Source organism: Osmia lignaria, chromosome 3 (assembly GCF_051020975.1).
Source record: "Osmia lignaria lignaria isolate PbOS001 chromosome 3, iyOsmLign1, whole genome shotgun sequence".
In the NCBI taxonomy this organism is placed as follows: Eukaryota; Metazoa; Arthropoda; class Insecta; order Hymenoptera; family Megachilidae; genus Osmia; species Osmia lignaria.
In genome coordinates, this window is record NC_135034.1 from 6,504,068 (window position 1) to 6,526,540 (window position 22,473).

At 37.4% G+C, this 22,473-nt stretch overlaps 3 protein-coding genes across 7 annotated transcripts in view; 1 reads left to right on the forward strand and 2 right to left on the reverse strand.

The window, feature by feature from the left end:
- Nucleotides 1-17,265, reverse strand: part of LOC117605270 (uncharacterized) — a 44,153-nt gene extending 26,888 nt beyond the window's left edge. Inside the window, exon 1 of one of the 2 annotated variants that reach the window (XM_076688030.1) lies at nt 17,149-17,265. The gene's annotated coding sequence lies outside the window, so the exon portion shown is untranslated. Of the gene's footprint in view, nt 1-15,342; nt 15,503-17,148 lie in introns of those variants that run through there. The other variant, XM_034326391.2, reaches the window with a different exon arrangement.
- Nucleotides 663-18,893, forward strand: FMRFaR (FMRFamide Receptor). 4 transcript variants are annotated; one of them, XM_034326023.2, is made up of 7 exons: nt 663-1,225; nt 2,367-3,638; nt 15,853-16,099; nt 16,175-16,638; nt 16,714-16,982; nt 17,171-17,360; nt 18,300-18,893. In XM_034326023.2, exons 4-7 carry the CDS (start codon nt 16,342-16,344, stop codon nt 18,891-18,893), a joined length of 1,350 nt encoding a protein of 449 aa, XP_034181914.1. In that variant the 5' UTR covers nt 663-1,225; nt 2,367-3,638; nt 15,853-16,099; nt 16,175-16,341. The 4 variants fall into 4 exon arrangements, with proteins under 4 accessions (XP_034181914.1, XP_034181915.1, XP_034181916.1 ...); XM_034326024.2 differs by having other exon boundaries at nt 15,853-16,048; XM_034326025.2 differs by having other exon boundaries at nt 2,353-3,638; nt 15,853-16,638.
- A 2,994-nt stretch (nt 18,894-21,887) lies between these two features.
- On the reverse strand, nt 21,888-22,387 carry LOC117605118 (uncharacterized). The gene is made up of 2 exons (XM_034326029.2): nt 22,176-22,387; nt 21,888-22,058 (listed from the first exon to the last, which is right to left on the reverse strand). The coding sequence occupies exons 1-2, from the start codon at nt 22,257-22,259 to the stop codon at nt 21,966-21,968; spliced, it is 177 nt and encodes a 58-aa protein (XP_034181920.1). The 5' UTR covers nt 22,260-22,387; the 3' UTR covers nt 21,888-21,965.
- Between the last annotated feature and the right edge of the window lie 86 nt (nt 22,388-22,473).

Consider the following 22,473-nt stretch of genomic DNA (forward strand, 5'->3'; position numbering starts at 1 on the left):
TGTTTTCCCTTACGCGTCAGTAAAGGAATCGTTTGCATTAGAAATAAGATATAATTAATATATAAACTGTTAACAGAAGATCTGTATATATGTAAATTAAAATATTTAAAATATTAAATATTAAAAATTCAAAAAAATTAAAATGTTAAATATAATAATATGTTTATCATATATAAAACAAATATTTGAATAAATAGTCTATTTTTTACTGAACTTCACTTCTAATTTAATTGTACGTATTGATATCAATAATATCAATACTTTATTCCCAATTGATGTATATCGACACAGATTACTATCGATACGTATCGATACCAAATATCAATACAATTCAGAAATATGCCCATCACTAGTTTGCAATACTGTACCAACTTTCTCGTAGAAGGTGCAAGTGACGATTAAAAACCACTGCAAGAAAAGTGTCCAAGGAAAAGGGTTAGAAGAAGCTTAAGAAAATAAAAATGGAAATCCGAGAGATTGGCAAAAGAAACCGAGACGGGACTTACAGGTAAGAAGAAAGGATGCTGTATGAAGAGAACACGAAGGAAAATGTTGAAGAAAAACAGAGAAAGAGGGGGAGAAAAATAGAGGGAGAAAGAGAGAGGAGGAACAGCGCAGGCGGCACCCACTGCCAGGGTCACTCGTCGCTCCTCACCGAATGCTCTTGTACTCGGATGATTTCGCTCGCGAAACACTCAGTGCGCTGCAAGCGCTCCGAGCACGCGTATCAACTTTACGCTTTTGAAAGAGGGAAAAAAAAGGGATCAGGATCGACAGAAAGAGTTAAATGATCCCCCTTAACGCGTATCGAAAAGGTCGATCGAGTAATTAAAACACGCTTTGAATCAAACTCGCGCGGAATCGGTTCAGCTTATTTTTATTCCCTCTTGAACTGAAAGAAAAGAAAAGAAAGAAACTGATCGGGTGTTAAATGTTGAAAGAACATTCGGAGCCAAACGATATCGAGCGCATATTTTAGAAAGGGAAATCTAAAAGTGTCCGGTTCCTGGTGTTTAATGGGACAAAAAGTGTGGATAAAATATGGATTCGACGCGGCGACGGGATAAAAGGATCGTCGGGTGGAAGTTTTTTCAAATTGTTGCGAGTTGTTCTCGGGAAGAACCTTGAGAAAAAGTTGGAAAAGTGCAACGTGCCGTTTAGGAATATTGCTGTGCGTCTGGGAAATTAAAGAAATTGGGGAGAAAGTTTGAAGAGAAAAAGAAAGGTGCGATACAAATATTTTTCATGTAAAAAGATCAAAAAAAGGTAGCAGAAACACCTTTAAAAGAAATGGATCATCTTTTCAAGAATATTACCAGTACCCTTCGCTGAATCACACCTTCTTAGGATTATCATCTATCTCTGTTTCTTTAATTAAAATTTTTTTCATCTGATTTACATTCGAGTAAAAAATGTCACGTTCTTTTCGCTAGATTACATTTCTTTCGAAAAGTTCTCACGTTTCTTCTTTTCCTTTTCCAATTAAAATTTTCCATTTCGTCGAAAATCGAATTTACTCTGGCATTTATAATTTTCTTCTTATTCTTTCGGTCCGCATTCTAATGTAAAAATTACAAGAGATCTTTACACTTTAAATTTTAGAGTTTAACAAAAGCTCGCAGGACGTATCGAATATGATTTTACCTCGATCAAAGGAGCTAGTAGAATCGACATCGGAAAAGAAGCCGTGTATTCTCGTTGCGACGGCAAATAAATAAGCATCGCACGCGTTAATCTACCGATGGTTCCGCGATTTTCGTTAACAGCTCGATTCGAGAAGAAGCGAAAGGGTTGAGCGTGGTAATTAGCGAGAAGAGTTCTATTCGCGCGAAATCATTTTCAAGCTTCACTTCGTCGCGATGAAAAGTGACGGTCGATTACACTGCTTTCTATTTTATCTCGTTAAAAAGTTGATGTAAAGCAAAGAATAATTTTGAATTTGATCACCCACCGTATCGTTTATCACATTTTTAGTAAGCGAGACGGTGATACACCCCACCGTGTACGTCCATTTTCATTCTGGCAATTAATATGTTAATACAACTTCCCACGATATTTTATGACACGACCCAGATAAATATACAATGCAGAAAATAAAAGCAGTATATTTCCTGTAAACGCAACGCTCAGGTATCCTTAAACACGTATAAATCACGTAAAAAATCATGAATAAAAAGTAAAAAAAAAATTGTAAGCCTTCCTTTCACCTTTCGAAGAGACATTTCCAACTGGTTTATCCCGACTCCTCGGGCATAAATACACTTGCGACATAGTATCGCATTCTAGCAATATCAATTTTTCTCGAGAAAACGATGTTATCGGCGATAACCTTTATAATTGCAATAATTACAGCATCCATTTTCCAGATCCGCGTACGATTAATTGGAAGGAGCGTGTCAAGAGGAAACGAAGAGGAAGACGAAGGAATTCAAAACACAAAAGACGAAGAAATCCAGGGATCGAAAAATCAGTGGCAAGGATTTTCTTGTCGGACGATTCCTAATCATAGACTCGATTATCTCGATAGTCACCGGAGGAAATCGGTCCCGACTGGAAGTGACATAAAAAGATCTCACCCTATAGACTAATTTGATCGCGGTTGACTCCGTGAAACTACCGTGATACTTGAACAATAATCTCGTTTGCATTTGCTGTTTTTCTTTTCGCAAGAAGGCCTAGACATCGAAGGCCAAATCGTAATCGACTTTCGAGTCAATTAGTAATTTGTATCGAAACGACTAAGGAAAGTAAGAGGGAAGGTTTCTATTTTTCTGTTAGAGCGAAAAGGATACGTGACTCCGATGGAGAATTAAAGATATTGAAAAGGATGAAGGAAGATTCGTTCAGCGTCCGTGATAAATTGACTGACTTAAATACTTATTGCGAAGATCCGTGGAAAATCGTTACGTCGATCCAGTAATCCGAAGAGGAGCGAAAAAGAAATAGCTTTGCAACCGTCAACGAACAAAGGATTAAGATAAAGCATTGCAACGTTAAATTTATCCGAAAATTGAACGAAAGCTGGAAAGACGAACGTTCGATATTTATAATGAAAACGTTAGAAAAATTGAAACGATCGATCTCCTTCGAGACCGGCAATCATGAAGGATTAAGAGTGAAAGCTTCTCAGTTAAATTGAATAAGTGAAATATTTATAACGAGGATCGAAGAAAAACCGTGCTGTGTTATCTCTGTAATCGAAATCGTAACAGAAGTGGATTTTCATTGAAGAGGAAAAATGTGTGGGTAGTTTTCGAGAAGTTCTGACCAATAGCCAACGAGAAGGATTAAATGGGAAAGCTTGTTCGTTCGGTTCTAATCAAAAGGACTTCCCCATTTTCGGTATCCGTGAAGATTAACGGGGAAACTTTACTACAAATCTGTGATGCGGAAGGTTAAATTAGAAACAATTCCATATAAGTGAGATACGGTGATTGAGAATATTCTGCAAATCGATACACAACACAGACAATTGATAGAAGATCGCACGATTTACCATTGTGACTCCTTTTACGTATATTCTCGCGAGTTAATAGCGAATATTAGTCAGCATGAGTGTCAAGTAATTATGTCATGGTTTCACGATACGCGGACACACGTACCTGGAAATGCGGGTTAACGCGTCACTGTTTGCACAGGTGAGTGTAAAAAAAAAAAAAGTTTCTTTATTTTCTATTTATATCACCCGACGAGGAAACAGACTAAAAATAAAAAGTTGTTTGGTTAATTAATTAAGATAATTCCACTAGAGATGGACCGCGTTATTAACGCGTTAAACAGTGCGGTGAAAACGGATCCACACAGTGCGATACGCTGCAATTGCAATTATTCAGAAATACGATCGTTTCATTTTGCAATTTCAACTTTCCACTTGCTAACTCATGAAATTAATATTACCCGGAGTTATTAATAATCTTGGGGAAATTAAATTGAAATATCAATGATATCGCTTGAAAGTAGAATATGGTAGAATAGTTCTACAGTTGTGATGTTTAATGTACGTAGTATCGATAATTAATCAACCATATTTGGAGATACCTTCGCAATTACCGTGAGATTAATGTTGCGATATAGTCAGATTTCAATCGTTCATATCGCTGAATTGGGCATTTCAGTTTGAACCTCCGGAATTATGCAATAATCAAAGCAAATATAGTGGAAATCGAAACGGCTCGTATTAAATTTCGTTTTGATGGATCAAAGTAAGCGTCGGTGAATTGACTGCATCATTAACACTAGATTTACGAACATTGACTATATATCTTTTTTTATTGAAATCCGACTTTTTGACGGGTATATTAAAATGCAATTTTTTTGTAAATTATTTATTTAAAATCTATAGATTTTTATATACTGTCAAATTGACGGGTTTCGTAAATCTAGTGTTAAACTACTAAATTATAGAAACACAGTGATTAGAGTGATCCTTGGTCGACGCAACAGTGGATCGCTATGATTCCCAGGGTCATTACAATAATTAAATTAACAATTTATCGAGAAACTCTGTAGATGTTTCGTTTGTTATAATAACGAGTGAGTGGGCAGAGCCGATTTCAATAATGAGACAGGAAAGAAAATAAAACGTGATAAAGGCGGTGCCACATCGATGTGTTACATAGACGTTACTAAACTCGCGATTTATGGCTGAGATTTCCCAGTTTACTGCCTCGAAAAGATTAATGTCGTTTCAGGAAGAGAATACGCGATAATCGATGATCGGCTTTCCGATGAATCAACCAGTTTATAAAACACTTTTCATCGTCCGCTTCTCGAACGAAGGAAACAACCTTCAAAGGGTGAGATTCATATTTTCTCATTTTGCACACTGAATAAAATATGACAAAAAGCGTGCTTTATTTTGGAGAAACCTCACAAATAGCCGAACATTCGTCAAATGGAGAACAATTTGTGCCGACGGGATAAAAAAGGAATTTTCGTTCTTTATCGAAATATCTACACCTGACCTTTTCTTTGAACATTCCAAGCGTCTTCATTCGGTAATATTTACATTTGTTTTACGACGTCGCGATGGAGGAAAGGGGAGAAAGGTTCGAGTAGGAAAAATGGCGAACGATTCGCGTCTGTGCCGAGAACTTTCGAAAAGACTGATGAACCCTGTCACGAACAAGAGCTTTGACAAAGGAATAAATTGCACCCATTGCTCGCGCGACTAAAATATAACGTCATTCGAATGGAATACATACTTACAGCTGGCCTAATTCGATGGAACCCGACGTGAAATTATTTCTCACCAAGATAAATTAATTATTATTCATCGAACGTTTGACATTTACCTTTCTATTTGTACGATTGAATTCAGTGGTTTAAAGGAGAAACAGGGTAAATGTGAATCAGTGTTTCGTTGTGATTTCAATGAACCCAGAAACCAGTCTGAAACTCTCCGATGCAATTAAGGTTTGACGATGGCGAGACCCTTTATGTTCAACGAGCTGGAAAATCGCTCCATTTCAAATACCAGCCATTTGTAACTAACGACAGAGAATTAAGACAATCTATTTCGAATAATCAACCTTCAGGTGTGCTTTATCTTTGGATACATTTGTGAAACTTAAATATTCTTCTTTCTTTTTTAATTTATCATCATCTACCTTGATTACTTGGACTAATTAATTGTAAAACAAATGGGCGACTATTCAAATAAGATTTTCCAGCATTTCAACTGGAAAATCTTAGGAAAATCCTAGTCGAACTGGATGTTGACTACACCTTGATTCCCTTCCATTCACCGATAACGTTCGCTCTTATCTTACTCATGCTTGAAACGCTTCGTTATGCTATGCATACCGAATACAAAGTCTTGTCGGAGTTGGACCGATGTCGGCCGGCCCAGCCGGCTCTATCATTGTTTGATTACTATACATTAAGGGGCATCGAATATCGCCAAGTTAATTATTCTTGTTCGACGGTTGACAACCGTTTATAAGTGCTGCATATACATGGAGGGATTAAAACACGATTAATATGGGAGATCTTTTATTCCTTTACGGTTCCGGGTTATATTCTGTTCCCAGAGGGTGTCGCTTACCCTTCACCATTTCTTGTCCAGTTGGGAATAATGTTCTTAGTTTTTTCGAGGGATGCAACGACGAGTTACTTGTCGTTCGGAAACTTTATATCTCTATAAACAATCAGTCCCACGACACCCGATAGCTGGTTTTTCGGACCAGCACCTACCATATTTATTGTCACATGTTTTCTCTGCTACCGAAGGCAACCATAAATTTCAAGTCAAAGTAGAAACAGCCGTTCCTAGTACGACTAGTTATAACGTTTTCCAATTGAAGCAATACCAACGGTACAATCTAATTCGCAGCGACGTTTAATTATACCAATGTTCGATATAACCACGTCCTCGATTAGTCGTTCGTTACATACGATTTAGCTTGTTCGTTAATTACTCGAGAATGAAAAACGACTGGTTAACAATTCTCGCTGGGATAGCGGTGTCGGGTCTGTCGTTTTCGAGAGCGCATCAACGATCTCGTTTGCATAAGCGATGCATTTTTGTGGGGCACCATTGGAACGAACGATCTCTGGAGGCGAGAAAACTGTTGGATAATAAAGTTTCAACCCCGGCTCGTTTTCATCGGTTTCTGCTGCGCCCAAATCCCACACGCACCAGTTACAAATATTTACGCGACACTTTATGCCGAGCAATTTTCTTCATCCTCTTTGCTTCGAGAGCAGAAACGAATAACGCGGGAGAACATCCCTTCCTCGTCGTATTTCGACATGAATTCTCATAAACGCGGAACATTTCGATTATAACGATCGCAGAGAAGAGATCGTGTTTTTATTTTATACTAGCATTGCACAATGTTTCTCGAATTTACGTAAATTTTCAAAAAGCTTTTCGACGGCAATGTAATTATAACAATAATTAACCCAGATAATCAGATTCTACTGAATCGGAAAAAACCTTCCTCCTACCTTTATCACGACGCAATAGATATCAAAGTTACAGGTAAAAACCTTTTACACAAAGGTAATCAAAACCGAAATAAGAGAAGGGATCATTATCTTTCATCCATTGTTTTACCATTAAGCGTAATGGGAGAAGCAAGTAGACTAGCGGAATAAATTCTGGACTCTTTTAAAATTTTACTTAAAAATTTATCCAAATTATTTAATATATAATCATTTATATTTTATATTCTAATCATTGTTTTCTAATTTTAAGGCGTTGCTTATATAAAAAAATCAGTAAAAATACCATTCACAGCCATACTTTTAATACACAATAAAAATTACAATTTCAACGTTTGATCACCCACTGTAGTTACAGAGAATTAGGGTAAATGGAAGAGAAAAAAGAAAAAAGAGTAAAGTAGGATGAAAGAGATACGCGTGTTTTTCGACGTCCCTTCTAATAATAAACTTTGCTTTCCATCCCTCTAATCAAAGACAAGGAGGAGACGATAACGGCGAAGCTTAACCAGATAAATAAGCATGCTTGATCCAAGTCGTTCTACCAAATAATTTTTTGTCGTGGTATAATCTTCCTGAGAAACCTACTGACTTGACGTGTCAGCTCCTGAAGGAACAATCAGGACAACGCGAGAGCCAGGGTACCGTTTTAAGTACGGTCAAATCCACATCTACACATATAGCCAACAAGTTAAACCATCCCCCTTATAACTGATGCTTCGTCTTTGCGAGGAGAAATGAAGCAAATGCGGAGGCGAACTGAAAACACCGTGTCGTTTGATGCGAAACTCTCGCTGAAATCCTCACCAATTTATCCAAAGTTTTCATCGTTAGAACTTGGGAGGAAAAAAAAAACTAATGCTCGAAGAAGATCGCTATCACGAAATTTTTTCACGATTCAGAATATGCTATTTTATCAAGAACAATTAGGAACGTAAGGAGAACAAAACAGATACCCGTGGAATAACCCAACATTCCCCGTTCGAGAGTTAATTAGAACAACGTAATTATCGTTTTTAAGCTGTTCCATGCTATTGCCACGATTAATCTTGCAATATCTCCCAAGTGCTGGCAATGTTGTTTCAACAACTCCCTGAATCCTCAGTGACTTGCATGCCTGTCCTTCACCCTTGCATTCCATCTTTCTCCGTGTTTAAACTATGCATTCATCAGAGAATATCGCGCAGTCACCTTCATCGATAAGACATTATTCACTTTCAGACACTCGATCCCTTCTTTTCAGTACCAAACATTCTTCATGCATACTTAAATCTGTCGAACTTTTCGACAAACGTCGTCCGTCACTGTTCACTTGGTTGTTCTCCAAAAACTCTTTCTCTCGCAATAGGTCCTCCGTAGAAATTAGATTGCCAGTTCGAACTTTAGGTAAATTGAAATTTGATTAATTAATTTCATTCACAGCGTGTTTCTATCGTCGACGATCGACGCGTTAATATATTTTTCTTCGTTTCAACGAATATTCCACGATTGTACGGTTGTTTACGAATGTGTATCAGAGCTGATCGACGAATTTTCTAAACGGGTCGGAGATCGAGTTAACAGACGTTGCCACTGTCCAAATTTCACAACCGCCAAGGCCGTCCACGATTCCTCGACGTGGTGCTTTCGCGTGGACAGTATTTCGCGTTAAAATTAGACAAGGAGTCCCTATAGAGTTGACTCACCGTTCGAACGACAAGAAGAGTCGAACTACGAATCTTACACGTATTTTTAGAGGGTTGGCACTAACAAAAGCAACAGCTGACCATTTTACCGGCCCGACGATAGGCTTTCGGAATGTTCAACGTTGTCGCCCGTTTATTCCTCTGCCTCGAGCCTTGTCTTATTTACAACGAAAAACAAATGAAACACCATTGGGAGGATGTTTTACATGTTGGTTTAAGTGAACATCAGATTCCTCGCTCGTAAACGAACATTTCGAGAATTGTGCTTTTACCTTTCTTCTTAATTTAACGCTAGAAATTCTGAAACTTTACCTTTTACTTCGTCTATGTTATTAGATGCTAAGTTCAACGTAGAAATTAGTAATTCTCCCACGCACGTTATACGAAACGCCCACGCGTTGAAAAGATTTTATGAAGTGTGAAGATTTTGATGAAATGATACAAAACAAGGCGTAGCATACCGTGTTTATAAGCAGAGCGACCTTTAAGACACACTGATGGAATTAATTCCGGACACTCCGAATAAAAATATCCTTTATTTCATATTTGTGCAGAAAATGTATATTCTGCTATGATAAATTGATACAGTAATATTTTTATTGTAATCTATAATGTTTATACTTAATATTTTCACACGATTTGGTTTGTGAATGTTTGAAAGTTTTAATTTAAAAAAATGTTAACTGTGTTATTTTTGTTTTTGCGCCTGGCAACACGAAACGTCGCATGATGTGAAATAGCCAATCAAAGGATGAAAGGATATCCAACGAAATATTAATTTTTTTCTACCTCCTTTGACGTGTTGAAATTGGAATTTTTATTAATATTTTTATTCATATAAAACTATGGCTGTAAATGATCTTTTCACTGATTTTTTTATATAAGTGACGCTCTAAAATTAGAAAACAATGATTATATATTAAATAATTTAAATAAAAATTTAAAAGTGTCCAGAATTAATTCCACCAGTGTATGTCACTCGAGTATCACCTTAAACCGTGCTTCAAAAAATCGTTTCGCGGAATACAAGGATCGCGTTGTACCGAAAATAATCCACAACCCACCGGGCCATTATCGCACGCACGGTTGCGTTCGGATCGTTTGAAAAATAAAACGATGTTCGATCACCGTTTCCAGAAACAATAGATCCGAATACATACACCAAACAGCAATCAAACGATCAATGAAATAAAAGCAAAAAAGAATGCTGATATTAAGTTACTTTCTATAAAAAAAAATGTTTAAAAAATCAAGCGTTTTCACTCGTGTTCGTATGTCAGGAAAGAATTTATTGAACGCGAAATGTTTTCACGCGAATTCGTACGTCACGAAATGATTCTACTAAACTAAATAACGCGCGTTCGTGAAATATAAAAAAACATCCTACTGAATTCAACAACAAGCGTTCGTACGTCACGGTATAATTTATAGAACTTATAGTGCTTTCACGCGTATTTGTTTTCGCAAATAAAAAATTCTAATATGCCTAAATACACGCTATTGTACGTCATACAAAATTTTTAGAAGGTTCACTATTTGGTACGTCAGAAAATGTTAAAGAAATGCGGAGCGTTTCCACCCGCATTCGTACGTCATAGAAAAGTTTCTGCTTAAGAAATAACAGAAGCAGGAATATTTTCATCTAATTTGATATTCAATTGGTCGAGTTTCCTTGGAATACCATCAAGGAAGCAATAAGCAGATGTAGATGATTTATTTTTCTCGGTATCAGTTAGGAGAGAACGAAAGGTGCAGCAGAGACGCGCCGTCTGATCTTAAACGACTGTTACCACTTATCGTATTTTCATCTGGTGGCTGGGTTACTCCACTTTCCGTGGGGCAATGAAGCCGAACGACGCGACGCGCGACAAGATACAGCAGCTGGCTCCCTCGTGTTTCTCGTTACATGAGTCTTAACTATATTTTCGACAATGACGCGACCAAGAATCCTCAATTCGACACCATCTGTTTCTATCGGGCCAACAACCGTGCCGCAAAAGCCAGCCAGGCAACCTTAACCTTTTTAATTCGATAGATGTTTCTTATATCCTCAGCTTTTCACCCAGTTTGATTCAGATATAAATACTGAAAGATCCATGGGATTTCGTGTAAAACGAGTAAAAGAGAGAAGGCGTACCAGATGTTGTTCACACTTGAAGGTTATTACTTCTAAGTGACAGTAATATCGTCTCATTTCCTGGCTGTTCCACTTTGCAAGAGCAACCAGACCACTAGCCTCGACACCGAGCCACCGATTTATCAAAGTCCATTCAATGGGCTCCTTTTGTTTCATGCACCGTGTTAAATTATTATCGTCGAAATATATAAAGCGTATATTCAAATAGTAATATCTTACCCCGATTCTATAAAACTGTCGGACTACATTTTCAGGGGGAAAATCTCAGGGAGACATTTACAGTGGGTGATCAAATTATTCGAGCCACTCGTATAAATTGATTTTACATAAATATCCATTTTTCATACCAATGCTCTAATAATTTGATCACCCTACTGTATTATTAAGAAAGGTGGCTCTTTCGAACAATTTCACCCTGCAGGTATATTCGTTTAACCATCTTGCAATGCAGAATCCAACGGAATCGCTTTTATCACGGTTATATTTCATTGCGGTATAACTGTTTTAAAAGTCAATAATCTCTTTGAGCTTCCATCCCAATCAGCTAAATGATAAAACTCATCAAGCAACAAGGTCGCGTAACCGTAATTCATTAAAGAGCTGTCACGCGGATCCAATTTATCGAAGATTGTTTCGTGACGGTACAGAGATACAGAATCGCCATTGAAATTTATAGACCGAAACAGAATTCTAATTATCGAACATTTCACTTTACTCTTTCCTGTCACACGATGCTAATCATTCGTTATCGTTTCTCTCGTTTACGATTTATTTTCAATCGTTTATATCTAAAATAAAGGAAGCTACAGATCGCGAAAGGAAGCAGCACTTTGAAAGACACCCTGTATGAATGGTATCGATTTTCAAGACCTCTTAACGATGAATTATTTTCCCAAGGGACTTAATAAAAAAAGGGAAAAGGGGAAAAATTTCTTTCTAAACAGACCACAAGGGACAGCACTTAAAATTGATGTCGCTATCGTTTTGATAAATATTATTTCACGATAACTGAATAATATTCCAACTGCCCTGTGAAATTATCGTTCTCGCGATGTAATCAAATTAATAGGGCAGTAAATTTTCATATATGAAACTAAAAATCGATGAAATTGTCGATTGCTTACGCGGAGAGATATCAGAGTTAACGCACCAACAGACGTAAGAACGATAATTTAAGGCGGCCAATGTCTTAACGACTTTATTAGTCTCCTTCCCGTAATTATAACTCATTCATTAATCACGATAACAGCCTCGGTTCGCCGTCCCGGTTCAAATTATCGATCTCGTTATTGCATCGAGGTTATCACGCCTACGCTTCAACTTACTACACGCAACAATCCTGAACTTTTCTTAACAATTACGTTTTTCTCGCGGTAAACTAAGGTAGCACTCTTGAAACTTTCTCTTACTTTTGTTTCCTGCTCCGTTAGATAATACTTTTCTAACAAGCTAAAGTGAACTAGAGCGAGATTCGCCAACCCTTTTTCGGCCATTTCCGGTCAGACTGGAAGTGGTAAAAAAAGAAGAAAACAAAATTCTCAATTTGTTGAGATTTTGACCCATTAAACACAATGGCGCAAGAATTTCTTCGATAACTCTTACCGTTTGGTCTGTACAAAAGTGACAGAAAGTCTAAATGCTACAGCCTCGTTCTCAAGATTTTCAATCTTAGATACGGGTTGGCTAATAACATAAGTAACGTGAAATTGATTCGTTTCAGTATTCTGATGCATACTGATTTGTAGATAAATGCATATCGACTCAGTTTTCTCATGTATGAAACCGAGGTAACGGGTCATTATCATTAAACCTCTAATTCAAGCAACATTGTACGCAGTCGTTAGTCTTAATCATCGTTACCGTGGCCTGTTTAATGCACCATGTTCGCGACGACAACGTAGTAACAGTACGCGATTCGAATTTAACCAGATATTCCACGAAAAATTTCTGCAACTCTGGCAACTCTTTACGCGATAATGACGATCATCTTCGTGGCTATTCTTTGGCCACTTCGAAGGTGAGACTACGTCTAACGAATATTTATAGAAGATGACTTCTACGTAATACTGGTAAATCTTGTTCTCGCGTTAACACGCTATGCGTACCGACGATATCCTATACTCCTTTAACCCCATTAACCCCTTTCGCTAATAATATCCAATTATATTTGCGGTGTAGCTTATAATTCGAACCTTAAATATCTAAATTGCATTTGTAACGCGGTCGAATCGTAATTTCAAATTTCTATTTTCATTAGAATTCTATTGCTTTCTTTATTCTCTCCAAAATTCGATGCCCTCTTTTAGACCCTCTTACGGAAGGAGCTGCCCTCGGGACCACGCTAGAGATAAATGAGTTTCAACCCAAAGAGTTGGAAAAGTAGAGATATTTGTTGTACACGTAGCGAACAACTTTGCACTTCGTATCAAACTATGTCTTGCGGAAACACCCGTGGGTGCAACGATACCATTTAACAGTTCCTCCGAAGGTGACATCGAAGAAAACTTGTTTCTTTTCCGGCATGTAATGTATTGATGTAATAACAATCGATCGAGATATTCGAGATATTCACTAATTTCGAGAACCGATTCGCGGATACATTTGCACATGTTTAATCGTGAAAACCTCGCTACATAATTCAATTTCACCGAGTCAGCAACAGTTTTGCGTGAGTAAGCGCAGTTAAGCTTAAGATAAACGAGCTACGATTATTATAAAAATAAATTTCTTTGCTAATTCGTAACGGAACGTAACCGGGGATGGGAGAGGGTCTAAAGGACAAATTGTCTAACAACTCGTAAATTAACGTTATTGTCGAAAAGTGAGCCTTGTGGGGTTCATAACCCGCTCTGCCGTTCCCAAGCTTTTGCTTATACCGGCGGTGCTAAAGGGTGCAAATTGTGCTAAAAAATAAATCCAATCACTAGCAGCCATTTGGATAAACTGTCCATTCATGGGCTTGACAATCATCGTTTTCGGGTATGGAAGACCCGATATTTGACTCGTTATCGGCGTAAGGATTGTTGATATTGGGAAAAAGCTAATCTGAGTGGGTTAGAGACTACACCCACCAGGCGCCTTACGCCCGTTGTATCTATATCCTAGCAAAACAGTCCAGAAGTAACGCGTAAAACTTTTTGCCCGCTGGAATAAGCGAGCGATCTTACGGATAAAAGCAGATTTTTCAGAAGATCCTCTTCTAAAAGACCACTTTCAACGTCTTTACAGGAGAAATGTATTAACTTGGAAAAGATTTTTTTAAATCTCTACGCTATGTAACCGTTTCTGAACCGTAGCTACTGTTCTCTTAACTCGAATAATAAAATTTCCCGTTTAATCGTTCGCTACCGCTCGTCTTCGTCTGCAACTTTGCGTGACCGGATTACAATGTTTCCCGAATCGTGTAGGACGTAAACATTGGTCTGAGATAAGAAAGTTTCGAGCAACAAAGCGTTCGGATAAGGGAAGTTCCCGAAAACAGGTTCGACAGTGAACAGTAAGGAGCTATACAAATTAACGAAAACGTCTGAATCACGAGTAGAAACATTTAAACGATTCTCGGCTATTGCAGACAATTTATCCGTACGACAGGAAACAGGAAGTTCGCTGGAACGAAACTTAACAGCGACGCACAGCTGCTTCGCGAAAAGTTTAATTGGGAACGTAAATGCTGCCAATGAAACTTTCGTTCATGCATCGCGTTCGTGAGAAAAATGCGACAAAGTTAAATTTCCTAGGTGATTTCGAAACCTTCCTGCTTTAAAAACTTTTCTCGTTTTCCTTTTGTTCTTCCCTACTCTATGATCGAACATGAAACGTATTGTTTTTTTTTTTCCAGTGGCAAATACGCTCGATGGTCTGATCTGGTTTATGGGTTTTCCTTCCGAGCGGAAAAAGTGACATTATATTTCAAAAGAATTTTCCTATATCGTGCAAAGAACATTACGGTGATAAAAGCTTTACGATTCGTCGATTCATTTTGATCAGGGTGCCAATAACGTGGCAAGTTTTTAAATCCCACGTGACTTGAAAAATATCGACAGACAAAGGTGTCTCGATCGTTCAACTTTTTTCACGTATAGGTTACCTAAACTGAACCTCGATCGACATTGTTCGAATTTAAATGGCGCTTGACAGCGTCGATCGAAAACAAAGGTAACATCGATACGTTGAATCACACGGTTACGTACACACACACAGAAATCACGGTTTAGTCACGAGTAGAAAACCGATGACGCGGAAATTAGGGAAAGGGCAAATTAACGACAGGTTGAAACATGCCAATCAACGCACGAAACGACGCGAACGGCAGACGAAGCAAATTGTCCGATAGAATTAACATCTTTTCGATTCGCCAACACGTTTCCAATAATTAATTTCGCCTCGATATTACGCTCGTCAAAACGTACATGTAAATCCTATCGACGTTCGATGCACGCTTATTAAATTCTATAATTCGAAACTAAAAAAGCTGAGTCGGCCATTTTGTTTAGTTGGCGTGTTACGCACAAGCATGTTTTATGTACGTACCACGTGTATCGTATACGAAAAATTTTCAGATTTCCGACTTACCGGAACTGTAGAAACGACACAGCTTCTTAATTCGATTGGTACGAACGATGCACAGCAGCAAACAGCAAACGCTTCAATGTCCTCGGTGTAAAACACTGTTCCTCGTTCGTGCGCGTCGTCAGTTTTTTCCACTTTCCACGTTTCGTATTTCGACGACCGAAACTCTTACCGACGTGTGTACGGTACGAAAGTCACTGAATCACTGAACCACGGATGCTTTAAATCATTCGCGAACGCTTGTCCTCTCCGTATTTATGTTTACAAGACGCGTAGGTTAACGAGACCGGCTCCGACACGAATTCGCGCCACATTGTTATCTTCGCAGCGTTCACCAACCTCCCCACCACCGATAATCGAACGAACGATCCGCAATCGATATATCGATCTGGCGGCATATTTTAAATGCGCGCAACATGACTTAACGTAAACGTTAAACACAGATAGTTGTATACTGTTATTTGAAATGCAATATTATTTTGCATAATAATTATAAATTATTTCTAATTACAGATTTTCAGAAAAAGAAGCCAAAGAAGGAAAGAAATTACCAGTTACTACGAAATCCCGATATATTGCAGATGTACGTACGGAAAGCTTTCGAAACTTCCATCGAGATTAGGCAAATTGAAGTCGACTCGGTGGCGTTTAAGAAAAGAGCTGAGACAGAGGAAACGAGATAGCACTTTAAAACGTCGATAAGATCTCTGTACGTCATGATACCGAAATTGTTCCTGCTCGGCTCTCACAGGGTTGAAAGGTAGTGAGAGTCGAATCGAAATACAACGAAGGATATTAAACAATTTTTTCTTTTCATTTTATTTTTTTTCCGAAGAATCTCTAAGGTACAATGAACACAAAGAATTGGGTTTAAATGGAAACGATTCTCGATCGATACGTAGAAATGGTAACGTAAGCACGGAACAAAAACGATAAAGAAGAAGAGGCTAATGAAGACGATACGATATCGTCGAAAAGACGAGAAGAAGGTAGCCTAAAATAATGGAAACAAGCTTCGAAATCTTTAACGCGACCAGTTACTACGATGCTGGTGAATTATTGGATAATTCATCGATTAACGAGAATTTAGTGAAACGGTTCGAGTGCAAAGAGGAAATCAATTCGACCGGTCTCTTCGATTTCATTATCTACGGGGTTCTAATAAACTTGGTCAGTATTTTCGGGATATTTGGCAACGCGATCTCGATGATCATCCTCTCGAGGCCGCAAATGAAATCGTCGATTAATTACCTCTTAATTGGGCTCGCCAGATGCGATACAGTGTTGATCATCAGTTCGGTAAGTGGAAGTAACTATCGCGTCGTCTTTTTCATCGGCATGAAATTATTGATGAAAAACTATCGGCATTTTCAGGTATTGATTTACGGCTTACCAGCGATTTACGGTTACACCGGCCTATTGTTCAACTACAAATTCATTATCTATCCAAAGATAGTACGATTCTTGTACCCGTTGTCCTGTATGGCGCAAATAGCAACTGTATATCTGACTTTAACAGTGACGTTAGAGAGGTATATCGCAGTGTGTCATCCCCTGAAAGCTAGGTCCTTCTGTACGTACGGAAGGGCTCAACTAGCTGTGCTGGTTATCGTGATATTCACTTTTATTTACAATTTACCCAAGTGAGTAATCCTCTTACATGATAGACCAGATGAAAGTTTTGATAATCGACCATGCTGTTAGGTGTTGTTGCAAAAGAAAAAATGAACCTCTCAATCGTTTCATTTTTTCTCCCACGATTTATAAAACTTTTCAAGCGAGTTATATTTCACAAAATTTCTAACGTACCTTTGTACCGCACTTTCCACAGATTTTGGGAGGTAGAAGTCTACCCGGAGACACACTGGAAGTACAAAGTAACAATATACTGCCTGCGTCCGGCGGACTTAAGAAACAGCAACTTGTATGTCACCCTTTACGTCCACTGGATGTACTTCTTCATTTGTTATCTGTTTCCGTTCCTCGCTCTGGTGATCTTCAACGCGGCCATCTATCGAAGGGTAAGCAAGATAACTTAACCGTGATTTCTGCATACGTTTCTTTTCTTTAGGATCAGAACATGCTTTTATTACGATCAAAGTACATAACGAAATTTATGCGAGCCGTTTCGCCAACTCACCTAGACGGGATACCAATTTCCTAAATGGCGTTTTGGCAAATAAATCTTCGCGCAGCTTCGCACAATCTCCCGTGGTTCACCTAAGAATTTCCCTTCGTATCGTCGCGAAAAACGATCCCGCTGGGAATAAACTGCATCTCCTAGCGAGTCACCCAACTACTATTTCTCTCCTATTTTCTTCTTCCTCTTTTTCCTCCTTTATTCTCTTTAACCCTCTTCTCGCGATACTGTAAACAGTTTATTCTGTAGAGTAGATACAAGGAACGCTCGAAAATCGAAATGAAATGCAAATAATGGTGTATTAAGTTAACTCGAAATATCCGCAAAAATTCTTCGTACCCTTATCAGTTTTCAAGAGAAAACATCTAACTACGTCGAGTATTTTCTGTGGATCGTCAACCGCGCTTACTACGTTTAATTTTGAAAGTCCAACGGTGGTATTAAGGAGGAAGGACAACTTTTTACTCTCATGTCCAATCGTATTTCTCGTCGTTCTATTCGAAGGATATGTTTTGCGTTTGGTATTTCGGATAAATCCACTGACGCAGTGAAAATGAACGTAAAAAATAGTTGGCGGACTAAAATTCTGCTCGATACACGTCGGTGGAAGCTGCACAATCGTTTCGAGGAAAAAGCAACGAGATAACGTAAAAGCGGAAACACGTGTGTCTCGAGATAAAGATATACTACGCCTGGAATCGCTTGAATAAGCTCGCGTTACCCGCGTGTTTATTGCTTCCCTTGAAATAATACGCGGATCGCGTAACAAATTGGAAACGTACAAGAGAATAATGATCCTGTATGCTCTTCGATATTTCAGGTGAGAAAAGCGAACAGAGATCTGCAACAGCTGTCCCGGCATCAAAGACGCGAGATCGGTCTGGCGACGATGTTACTCTGCGTGGTGATCGTTTTTCTGATCTGTAACATCCTTCCACTCGCCTCGAACATTCACGAGACCTCGTTTGTCACCGATCCACCCCTTTGGCTGGTAGAGACCGGCAATCTTCTAGTCACGATCAACAGCAGCATCAATTTCATCATCTACGTGATCTTCGGCAGGAAGTTTAAGAGGATATTCCTGAAATTGTTCTGCAGCTCGAATCTGTTCGGTCCAGGAAGGGACAGCCCGGAATTCCAGACGTACGACGAGTCGATCGTCACCAACATGACCAACTTAGAACCTAGAAATTCAATAAGAAATTATCACCTTAACAGATCGAGTACGATCAGGAACAACAACGTACCGAACGGTAGCACCCGACGAAGCTTGAAAATCAGCGGTAGACCCGCAAGTCCGGGTCCTTGCGTCTATTATCCTGCGAGAAGTCCTGTCAGGAGCCCTAGTCAGATGTCCAGAACGTCCAGCGGGCAAAACGGATGGAGCAAAAAAGACATGGACTCGGTGCTATAGTAAATACCGGATGATCCGATTCCAATAAAGTCCAGCGACTATTTTCCCTGCAACAATGCACGTTGCATTCAGCGCGACGTCTGAAAGACGAATCGAGAGGATTCGAAGGTTCTTACGAGCGTTACGAGTCAATCGATCGTAGTCGATTGATCTTTAGAAAGAGGAAAAAACATATTGTATCGATAATTCCTTTATCCCCGCCTCTGTACAATACAGGGATGCTAAGAAAGAAACGCTCATGGATTATAGAGGTGATTCTCCGCGTCCTGTTCGATGAACATTTGGATAAAAACCAAGCCAGAAACTTATAGTTATTCTGGAAAAGACAGATGGATGTACGAAAGTTGAGAATGGAAGGATTTCTAGTCAACTCGTTTGTAAAGTTACTTACATCGTATCCACTCGATCAGCTGACCAATTAATCCAATCGCCTCTGTAATTGATGATTATCACTTCTTGTACACTATCTGTTTCTAGTTACCGTAAAGAAAACGCTCGATTATAACTATACCTTATCTGTCGCCATCTTGATGTTGTGCGATTATCTGAAACTTTAAAAGTGTGATGCATTTCACCGCCGATTGCTTTTTACTGTACATATTGTATACGAGGGTACAATAGAATCTTCATTATTCCTTTTTTTTTTCTTTTTTTTGCTATCAATAGCTGTGTAACGAACAATGAAGAATAATAGAGAATCTGCTATACTTCAACGTCCAACTAAATGAACGTTCCTCGAAAAGCGTAAGATCATCTCCTTTTCTATAGACTAAGGTGTGTTAATAATGTAGAAAGTTGATACACTTTTGGAAAATCTATGGTACTAGGCATATTAAAGAGTTTAACCCTGATGCACAAGAAAATTCGTTAAATATAAAGCTTTCTCAAAGACCAGACTCGATGTTATAAATTATTAATTACTATATCTGTGTCAAAAGTGTAAGAGATGATGTAGAACAGATAATTACTATGTACAGCCGCTGAAATTTTTACATTACTTTCCATGCATTTATTATACTGCAAAATATGAATTTTAATTACTAACAGAAGAAAAGTATATGTGTATACTTTGTAATTAATTATTATTTAAACGATGCATAAGGGTTAAAACTTCGATTACTCGTGTATTCGGTGTGAAAAAGAATGAATATCAAAATTATCATCTTACACGAGTGTGGAATTATATATACTGTAAGTAGACAATACAATGTTCATGTAAAAACCGCGTCCTCATTATTATAGTGCACAAAGATTTTAGTAAGTTGTAAGTATCATCTAAGAAATTACATTATTTTAATATGTAATCGCGAAATGGAATTTTCTTCGATGCATGGATAACTTATGTACATACATATAATACATATGTATACCCATTACTTTTTTTCAATGATAGAAAAAAGAGAAACGACCAAAACGATAAAAAGAAAAGAAAAATTTCCATGCTATTCCTACACTTTTAATAACTTTTCGTTAATAAACTGAACGAAACGCGAATACAGTATTATCGATAACTGAGCCAATGTAAATAATATTTCAAGTCGATTTCCATTCGTTTTCATATTCGAGCAACTTATATTTACATATATTTACACTTTAAAACAATACATGTTTACAATTGTTTATAATAATTGTAAATTATGACATACCATTGTTTACTTTCAAATACAGAGTAGGATCTCGATTATGCGTAGAAGGAACAAATAATCATATAACGTGTTTTCCCGATTTTTCTCAGCTCTACTGTATATTTTTTTAACGTTTCACAAGATCACTGCTATTGTCATTCGAATAATCGAGGTCTTATCGTGTACTCCGAGGCACTAATAAAAAAAAACATTATTCTTCGTCGTAACTCGCTTATTATTTTGAAGCATTAAGGTGTTCGATGTTAATTAAAAATATTTACATAGTAAAACTTTACGAAAATTCCGAACGTTGCTTTTACGTTTTCTTGCGCCATCTAGGTACGAACCGGAAGATTAAAATTTCATTCCACTTTCTTACAATTGAACGCAATATTTGAAAATCTTTTGACGTATATAAAATTATAAATAGAAAAGTTTGTTCATTCCTTTACAATTACACCTTAATGTTTCAGAAATAAACACAATGTACCTGAGGTTGTTTAACTAAGTAGGTCATTCTAGATTTTTGTTTTAATTACACACTTTTCGAGCCTAAACTTTGATATACTTTTGTTGATTATATACGTACACATATCTTACATAAAAGATTAGCACAGTCCGGGCATCAATAAATTCACTTGCTTTTGCTTTTGACAAATTGAATAAAGTTGTACATTAAATTCATTGCGAAAATATTTATTAACGTAATTGTGTCGTTCGTAAGGTATTAATGTCGAAATTTGAAATCAGAGGGAAAAGAAACGCTCTCGTAATTATAAAAAATAGTATCAAGTATGTAGATCAATATACATAATTATATAGACTGTAGTCAAAATTTCTATCCAACTATTAATACATTCAAAATCTTTGTGATTACATACGCATATATAAATTTACATATATAGGCGAAGAAAAACAATACATCACTGTAAAAACGCTCTGTATATTACTTAGAATGTTTTATTCAGTTACAGTCAACTATTAAGTCATATATACATTTCATATGATTGTTATTTTAAAGCACTTTACACTGTAAAACTAAACTTAAATGAACTTTTCTGTATACTAATGTACAATATTCTGTATACTTATTTTCCCCGCTACGTTATTGAGATCGTGCGTATTAAACTTACAAACGTAATTTTTGAAAAAAAAAATTAGTAAATGAATAAAATTCCATGTTAATTTTGATATTAAGATTTTATTTAATTAAACTGCGTCATGGTTGGTCGATTATATACATACATATTAATCCTAACACAATACTAAAACAAATCCAACGTAAAAACACTTATAGCAAAAATTCTAAAAACTCAAACATAATAGATAACGAGGAATTAATTACCAACAATCTAAAAAACGTCCATCATTCTTTTATTTCTCATCAGGATGAAATTATACAGAAATTCTTATTACATAATGGTATCTATCACTTTCCGTCATTGAATTACTTTTCGGCGGACTTTTTCGATTTCGATTTCGATTTGAAGTAGAAGTATGCACCTGTAGCAGCCATAGCAATAATTGTTGAAGCAGCAACCTGTAAAAACAATCGGTTCATGTAAACAATATCGAATCGTATAACACTACTTAACGTGTTAAGAAGACGTTAACACAATGCCATCAAAGTGAAGAACGAAATTTTGAGGTTACTTACGTTTGCTCGACCTTGTGGGGTAACACTGTTATAATATTTTGCAAATCCACTTAATTTTGGTTCTGAACCATCTCCACTTGCCATTGTCTTTTATGCAATAATGATCAACGTTTTTAATATAATATTTTAAATTAGAACAAGTGTCACTTATCAAACGTACATCTACTCCTTTCGACGTATACTTTCTTTCTACGTCTTATTCGTTAAAATATAATGACCTAGTGGTAGAGGGCACTGTCAACATTCGACCAGTGACTACAGACACAAAAAGACTGGACATGCTTTTATTCTCGAGGGG

Bases quoted from the DNA above. Each gene is read 5' to 3' on its own strand.
- FMRFaR (XM_034326025.2), top strand. From the start codon at position 16,342: ATGGAAACAAGCTTCGAAATCTTTAACGCGACCAGTTACTACGATGCT. The intron at 16,639-16,713 runs GTAAGTGGAAGT...CGGCATTTTCAG, and splicing joins CAGTGTTGATCATCAGTTCG to GTATTGATTTACGGCTTACC. The intron at 17,361-18,299 runs GTAAGCAAGATA...TCGATATTTCAG, and splicing joins ACGCGGCCATCTATCGAAGG to GTGAGAAAAGCGAACAGAGA.
- LOC117605118 (XM_034326029.2), bottom strand. From the start codon at position 22,259: ATGGCAAGTGGAGATGGTTCAGAACCAAAATTAAGTGGATTTGCAAAA. The intron at 22,059-22,175 runs GTAAGTAACCTC...TTGTTTTTACAG, and splicing joins CCCCACAAGGTCGAGCAAAC to GTTGCTGCTTCAACAATTAT.